The 8860-nt window shown below is 33.3% G+C and overlaps 1 protein-coding gene across 1 annotated transcript; it reads left to right on the forward strand.

The window, feature by feature from the left end:
- Positions 1-292: 292 nt before the first annotated feature.
- On the forward strand, positions 293-8334 carry Dok (docking protein homolog). Its single transcript, XM_089637357.1, has 2 exons — positions 293-486; positions 579-8334. The coding sequence occupies exons 1-2, from the start codon at positions 406-408 to the stop codon at positions 2127-2129; spliced, it is 1632 nt and encodes a 543-aa protein (XP_089493483.1). The 5' UTR covers positions 293-405; the 3' UTR covers positions 2130-8334.
- Positions 8335-8860: the final 526 nt, after the last annotated feature.

The raw sequence follows: 8860 nt of genomic DNA on the forward strand, positions 1-8860 counted from the left end.
GGTAAATACATATCATTCAGAGAAAAAGAAAAAAAAATATTTACACGTGAAACGATTGTGGCATGAGTTTTTAGCTTTTATAAAATTCTTTAGTATTAAATCTTTATTTAATTACGAATATTTTGAAAACCGACTGAACAGCTTCAGAGTTTCAGTAATGCAAGACATGAAATTATGTTCCCGTGCATGGATGGATTTAGGGCTTGTCAGATTGTAACCAATTCCTTCACAGGTTATCTAGCCACTCTTTCAAGCTATGTCAAATAAAAAGTTTTCGTTTCCGAAACTAATTTCTATGGTCAGTCAAGTTATAACATTGCGAACATTGTGTTTGTGGTTATCAACTTGTTAATTAAAAGTATATTTGTTGTGTGTTATGTTTTAACCGCGCTTTGGTAATTCAATATGGATCAAGACGACCCCGTGTTCAAGGGATATCTTCAGTTCCCGCCTCCTGGCAACAATGTTTTTAATAAAATTAAAAAAGTAAGTGACTAACTACATATGGCATTAGATGTTTTGTTAAATATTTTCAGATCTTTTTGTGAAGTTAATCAATTTTGTAACTCTATTTTCAGAAACCACAACAGCAAAAGTATTGCATGCTCTTTAACTCGAGTAAACAAGGAATTGAGAGACTAGAAGTTTATGATAATGAAGAAGATGTCAGCACTGGAGCCTGTCAGAGGATAATAACACTCGAAAACTGTATAAAAATAACACACTCTTCCCCTAATAACATAATAATTGTAACCAAGGCGTTTACCCAACATCTCTCTACTCTGAGTGACGGTGAGTCACTGGGCTGGGTGACAGCTCTGCAGGCTGTAGCCTTTAAGGATGACAGCTCCAAGCGAGGGAGCATCGATGAAGACAACGACCTCTACTGCTCCTCTGGGGAAGGAATATTCTTAGTGAAACTCTGCACTTCCGATGCATCCAACAAGTGTGGCTTTGAACCGATTAAATACATGTTGTTGATCACTGCCACAGGAATAGAACTCAAAGACATGAAAGACAATAAACACCGAGCAACGTGGCCTTTCAAGTACATAAGACGCTACGGTTATCGTCTGAATAAGTTCTCATTTGAAGGGGGTAGAAAATGTGAAACGGGGGAGGGTACTTTTCATTTTGAATACTCAAATGAACAAGAAATATTCCGATGCGTATCATCCAAAATTAAATTCATGAAAAAGAAAATGAGCGGGTCGGAAAGAGTATCCTTGCCACGTTTGGACTGTGGAGATCAGTTTGATGCCGCCTTCCACATGGAACCCCGCTCCAGGAGTCCTCTGCCGCTGTCAGCCCGCTCCGAAGAGCTGAACATGGGCTCCTTCTCCTCTATCAAGTCTACTTCTACGGCCCCTTTTTCTATTGACTCTCAATCACCTCTGATTGACAACTCGCACAAACCTAGCATAAAACCTAAACCGGCAAAACCTCCTCGAAAGCATATTTTCCCCATAGCGAAAAAACTGCACGAAGAAGATTTTCAAAGGGAAAATATAGATCTAGGGAGGTACCAGAAGACACCCACTCACGAGGTGGTTTCGCAAGGAAAAAACGTGAGTGAACCACTACCTGTACCTCCTTACGACGAAGTTGAAGTTAGAAGCGAAGCTTGGAAATCTAGAGGTATAAATGATATCGACCATGTAGAGTTCATCCCGCCTACCCCTCCAAAAATCAACAGTTGCGAGAGATTAATTTCTCGATCTCAAGATAATTTACTATCTTGCGGTGAATCCTCCAAAATAATAGTGTTACCTACCAGCGACGTGGACCCGAGAGACGCAAGCTACGACAGACTGCAACACTTTGGCTCTTCCCACAGGAGCAAGAGATCAGAAGGATATAATATGGTTTTGACCCGTCCTCCCGTAGTGAATGTGAACAACAATAAGGAGACTTGGAATGACTACGATGAAGTGGAGAATGGTATGCAGTCTGTGAGATTAGCGGATGACTCCTACATGGGCTACGGGATGATCCGTAAGCCCAGCATACCCGGCCCGCAGGTTGCCATCAAATCTAAAAATACCAGCGTAATCAACAGCGATGAATCCACAACTTACTATCAAAACGGCAGCGAATACGCTCTCGTCAGTAAACCAAGAAGAGTTTAATATTAATAACATCTTTTTTCCTTGTATCAAACATTTATGCAAATGTAATATATGCTTAATTTTTGTTACTAAATATTAGGTTCCGAAACAACATCTTTAACCCTATTCACTTTTGTTATTTAAAGTTGAAAGTGCTATAGAAACTTGCCTTTGGTATGCTTGTATAAACTAAATACAAGCAAATGTCAATATGGTCCTGCCTTTGAAAGCTCACTTGTAATGTCTCTTTGTCACATGCGTCGTTTATGCGAAAGAGGGTGATATTACAACATAGCTATCTACAATATGCCCGAAGCCAGTTTTGTCATTGAAATCCATAATAATATTACGTTTCTCGTTAGTTATGATATATTTAGATTATTTAGTTTAGTCTGGTCTTTTAATCAGCCTTTCTATCTTTCTTTATCTAACAGGTAAAATACTCTAAAAGTTGTTGGAAAGGTTGTGAATCATTTCATTTGTCATTACTTTCACAAAAGAATGATGAATTTTATCTTGGTGGGATTCTATGAGTACTTATTGATTGTCAATTAATTATTACACATAAATTTATTGAAACCTGTGCCCTACAATTAAGTACATGCCTTTACTTGTGATTCCGTTGAATACAAAACATAAAAATTTAATAACATTCTAAAAATTGCTGTACACTCAAAACTATTTTAAAACTTTGCTTCAGATGTTTGTTTGTTCAATTCATTTTTACAATGTTAAATATCTCTATTATTGTAGCACTAGCTGCAGCCCCCAGTGTCGCCCGAGCCCTACACAGTTTTACAGTGTTAAATATCTCTATTATTGTAGCACTAGCTGCAGCCGCCAGTTTCGCCCGAGCCCTACACAGTTTTACAGTGTTAAATATCTCTATTATTGTAGCACTAGCTGCAGCCGCCAGTTTCGCCCGAGCCCTACACAGTTTTACACGAGTTTTTCGAAATCAGATGAATACAATAATTTTCCTCTTATTTTATGCAAAATTTCATCGAGAAATATCAAAATTCTGCTTTAAAGGAATGGGGTGGTTTTTCGAAATCTCACAGACAGTGACCTTCCTCTTGTTTTTAAGGTGAAGCGTGCAAAATTTTGTCAATCTCGAAATAAACCTAGATTTGTATTTAAAACAGTCAGGCCGCTCGCCACTTTTCTTTATATATACATATGGATTATATTTTAAAATTATCATTGTGTAACACTGTTAACCTACCAGCGGGTGCGACTTAGTGAATCACCCGACCGGGCGCGCGCCGCATTGCGTGTGATATATCTAAAATCCAATATTGTCATCAAAATGTTGTTATATATATTATGTGGAAAATTAAAGTTTAAGACGGAGAGTCGTTCTGTATAATTTACATTTATTTTGAGGATCATAAAATATAACGTAGTGTCAAAAAACTGAAATTGAGTAAAATTGAAATAAGTAGTATATTTGAAAAATTTATGAGTATGCATTCATAGTGTTTCTCCATTCATTCTCCATCTTCAACAGAATTTGATGTGGCAAAGCAGGTTTAGCACACTATTTTCTATTAACAGAATGATTTTTGCAAATATGTTTCGACACATTTCAGACAGCTCATGAAAGAAGCGTAGGACGTCATCTTCACTTATAAAAGTGTCCTGCAAAAATAAAGAAGTAAAAAAATTTTCACATAAAATAAAAATAGAAAAATTCTATTTTTTCTAAAGTTTTTTAGACACGACAAAGAAGTTGAATAAAATGAAAATAAAGAATAGAAAGTGAAAGGTGATAAGAATTATACTTGCATGTCAGGAAGATAAGATAATAATATTATTATGAGCGGGGAGCGTGCCTCACTTTGTGCAATAATTGAAGATACCAAGAATAATGGGACCGGGCGCGCGCCTCACATAGTGCAGCAATTCGTGACCTCTCATTTTTGTAACACGATTGTGACTGACAAGCGATGACTAGATGAGAGAGGGTAGTGTGTTCAGAGTGCAAATATAATGAACTAGGATTACATTAAGCTCTAGAGATATTTTGTCTACTGCTTCCCCTCGCAAAATACAAAAAACTGGGAATGCCGCACGCAGTTCGACTGCGCGCCCGCCGGTAGGTTAACTTATCCCACTCCCAAAGTATTCTATCATTTTATTTTTACAATTACTTTTTCCTTGGTTTTTTATGCATTTTTAACTGGAACATGGTCTTATCTTTAGAGACCTGTTTTTGTAATATTTAAGTTTAATTAAATTGTATTTTAAAATAGATGTGTACTTATAGTACAATATGCCATACTTAAATTATTATATTTTCTGTTACAGGCATTCTGTTTCGTGTTAAACAAGTTACATATATTATCACAGAAAAGCGATACTGCTATAATTTTACTAATTTAATAGTAAACTTGTTTCTTCATCGATCTTCCTGGGTTCAGTGGTTTTATGAACATTCTATTGCCTCAATTAAAATTCACATTTATTAATTTTTCTAAATTTAATGAGTTTTCAACTTCAATACAGGATCGCTTTCCTGTGACGATATTAGCTGTTGTTGCATTTGAATTTGAATTTAGTTTTAAGATATATATTATATATATAAGTTGCTCTTTTATCATTTCGGTTTGATTTCCTGTAATATCATATCAGTAATATCGACAGCTTACCAATGGCGGCTCGTGACTTTTGAATGTACTAGAGTGGTAGTATAACAAAAAATGGCATTATTGATTTTGTTGTAGCTGAAAATGATTTTTTATTAAACTCCGTGCGACACACGGTCAAACTGAAATTTCCTGATAATCATCATACAAAAAATAGAATTAAAAAAAAAAGAAAAAATCGTTTTCAGCAACAACATCAATAATGACATATTTTGTAATATGAAAACTCTAGTACAACCAAAAGTCATGAGCCGCCACTGCAGCTTACATGTTACAATAGTTGTAAAACATTATTAAATTAATATCATTTTCTAACATCTATTCAATCATGCCGCCGAACCTACTGAATAAGATGCCTGCTCCAATATATATATGTATGTAATAATTAATTTGTTGATTATTTAAATTTATGAAAAACTATTGCCGGCAGTCATATTCAACGGGAAAAATATGACAGGAAATACACGGAGAGCAATATTCGAAATACACGAACTACTGTGTTGTTTTGAAATGTTTTTCCTGAGAATGAGAAGAAGCTTGAAGCCGCCACTATCGACTGCTTGTAGCAGTTCATGTATTCCATGCCTATCAATAGATGGAATTATGCAAACTGATTTCATTCAAATTAAATCGTATCATGATTTAATTAAAAATTGCTGTTAAAATCTTGCAATCTATCTTTCCTTGCCAAAATCAAAATATATAAGTATTGCACATTTCAGAATATTAAAGGTTTGAGCTTCTGTATCCCTTTGCAACCAGCAAAAAAATTCCGAATTGTGATTGGCCAAAGCTGTTAGTTATTCTCCCATAGGGCTGGGCGACTTAGTGGTTGAAACACATGCAAGTCAGGGTACCGTACACAAAGCAGCTCCTGCACGTTGTATCGACACCGGTTCTGATCCCAAAAACAGACATATCTTCTGTCAGAATTATTTCAAAGATACTTTTGTTGTATAAAGCCGGTTGTAAAGGGATACATTTATAGATATTCAAAATCATTTTTTTAAATTGTGTTTAAAACCTCACAATGCAATTATTATTGGAATTAATTTCTAATTTTCCACACTTTACTAAACTAATTTATCTTTATCATAAGTTGTGCCAACTTAAAACAATGAAACTTTTGGAAATATTGGATTATAATAATTCTAGTATTCCAATTTAGGTTATTAATGTATAGTATAACTTCTTTGTATTTAGCTATTTAATTCAATTTAAAACATCGCTGCTGATGTTCAAATACATGTGCCTTATTAAATTTGTATGACTGAAAAAAACCATAATATTATGTTCCGTATTTTAACGCATGTGATATTTTGTATATTGTATTATAAGGAGATATTATTATCATGCCAAGTATTTGATCTGTATTCCATTTTTTAACAATTCCAATGAGGTTTTATAAATTAAATGCCTACATAACTAATGATAAAATTATATACCGTCTATAATTTTACAATATTTAAGATTAAAGCATTTGCCATTTGAGGGTGTTAGGCTAAAACCCAGACAGATGTTCTAGAAAACAGCCATATATTTCTATATATCTGTAATATTTTTTATAAATGCCACACCTTTACGTTATGTAGGTACTTTGCAATGTATTATAAATAAGAGATTATTGTTTATTTATTTTATGTCTTGACCAACTTTGAATTCCATAAACAAGGCTCTAATACGTTAGTATTCATTATGAGACCAGTTTGTATGTAGTTTAACATGTTTAAAACTGTCCCAATTATTATTTAACTAGCTGACGTGTACCCAGCGTTACTAAACCTTTATCTACTTTCAATAAATATAATATCCATGTATTATATATATAAATTCTTGAAGAAATTCTCTAAATGATAGTGAAAACCCTATCAAACTCCGTTCCATCGTTTAGAAGAACGAAGCGCGCAAACAGACAGATGAGGATAGTGACTTTGTTTTTTACTATTTAGAGAAGTATAATTATCTCAGTAAGCAATTGTTGCCTTACAATAATTATTATTTTTATAGCAATTTACCTGCAAAAATTATTAAATATGTTATTGTATTATTTATGATGTAGATTTTTTGTTAAAAATAAACATTCATTGTACTATCATCAAAATAATTTAATAAAAAATTCCTTCAAAATACTGAGGTATGCGATTGCAAATACAGATGGTGTAATATACGCATCAAAACAATATTTACCATAAAGAGGTATGTTTTTAAAATAGGTACATATATTATTATTTGTTTTGTGTTTGCAAATAAATTTAGTTTCATAGAAGAAAATATGATGTACCTATATTGAAATCATTAAATTTTTGTATCATATCTGCTATTGGTATTGAAGGATTCGTATTATCGCACCTTCTCTTATCGAATGTTAACCAATCATGGGATTATTCATCCACATTTTATGAATTTCTTATTCATAATCGCACAATAGCAGTGCCCCATGGAAGCCATAACGACTCGAGCAATGGGGTATATACAAAATAAATTCCTTGAGCGATGGAGATTTCCAGGCTTTCGGTTTTAGATTTGGCAACGCTCATTAAAGAAATCCGAAGATTAATATGGAAACAAACTGCTTACTGTGGTTTCAAGTCAATGAATCCAGCTATTTTTCTACACTTATCATTTGTAGGTTTTATAATTGAGTTATTTGCGCAAATTTATAATAATTTTTTTAAAGTAATCTACCTATATTTAGGCAGCCTTCGCTCAAGGCCTAGAGTGATTCAACTTAAATTTAAGTATACCTGAATCGTCCAATTGGATAATATATTTTGAATAAATATTTTTATTTAATCGTCAAACCTTTATGTAAAAAAGTAGGTTTACCTCGTTAATCAGTTACCCATGAAAAAATTGAATAAAAACAGTGTGTCTCGTGAACTTCCATTCACACTGTAGAATTTAGCAATTTGTTTTACAGAAGAATTATTTGAAAAAAATGACTTCCTGTATGAAATATAATTTATAATTGTGCTGAAAAATTCAACTATTTTTGAACTCTCAATATAATTTCTAAACCAAACACTGTAACGTGACATGGTTACTTAAAAATGGTGCCCTGTATCATTATTATTGAACTGAATAAAATATGTTGAAATTATTATATATTATCGATCTGTATACGTAAAGGTAAGTATAGAAATACATTGAAGTTAAGATTGTTGTAAACTTAAAACTATGTGTTGTCAGTAGTTATATATTTAAACCCCTTCAGTGCCCCTGAGTAAAATGTGTGAAGACTGTTATCAAAAATTGTTTATTTTTAAGGTCTCAAAAGGTTAATTATTATCACTATTTTTTGTTTGTCATTATTGGTGCTCCAAGTAAACATATCAAAATAAACTGTATTTTTCATTCCTACAGAAAATAAGAACGACACAGTTGTGCTAGTTTTCTCAAATTACAATGCACAAAGATACATATTTTGTATGTTGCTTTAATGGGACCTTAATGGATTGTAGTTAGGCACTGTGAATCAAAACAACAAAAACCCATTGATGAGGGTCTTTGTAATCTATAATAAACCATACCCTGGGTCGACCCTGGTCAAGTGATGGCTGGCGTTGGTAAAAACCTGAAGGGTGCCGTGTTAGGCATTATCAGCACCTGGAGAGCGGACTGCTCCAATTGTACCTGCACGGGGTCAGCCTCGATGATACAAACTTACACTGCATTAAGATTCAAATAAAAACATCCTGAAAACAGTTTACAAGGAAATTCTCATTTCATAGAAATTTGTTTACCATTCATTGCCTTACAAAGGACATTGTAATATTATGCATCCTGAAAGCAGTGCACAGGGAAATTCTCATTTTAAACAAAGAAACAATTTTTCATAAAAGAAAGGTTTATTTTATGTTTAGATCAAAATATATCACAGATTATGTTTCTCCGAAGAGTGTTTTTCTAACATTTTTCTGATAATATATAAAATACCACACACTTATTGGAATACAATATTTTATAAAAATACATTAGCGCATTTCTCAAGGAAGAATAATAAACATAATAGAAATGAGTTTTGAGCCCTCAACTTATCGAAACACACAAAAGGTATAAAAATACAATGTTTTATGAAGTTATTGAAAAATCCTCGATTATTTG

This window comes from Hesperophylax consimilis, chromosome 11 (genome assembly GCF_061612785.1).
Source record: "Hesperophylax consimilis isolate HC1 chromosome 11, BYU_Hcon_1.0, whole genome shotgun sequence".
Taxonomy (NCBI): Eukaryota; Metazoa; Arthropoda; class Insecta; order Trichoptera; family Limnephilidae; genus Hesperophylax; species Hesperophylax consimilis.

What these genes read in the sequence shown, in the direction of transcription:
- Dok (XM_089637357.1), top strand. Translation starts at nt 406, where the DNA reads ATGGATCAAGACGACCCCGTGTTCAAGGGATATCTTCAGTTCCCGCCT. An exon ending in TTTTTAATAAAATTAAAAAA is followed by an intron (nt 487 to 578) that starts GTAAGTGACTAA and finishes CTCTATTTTCAG; the next exon opens with AAACCACAACAGCAAAAGTA.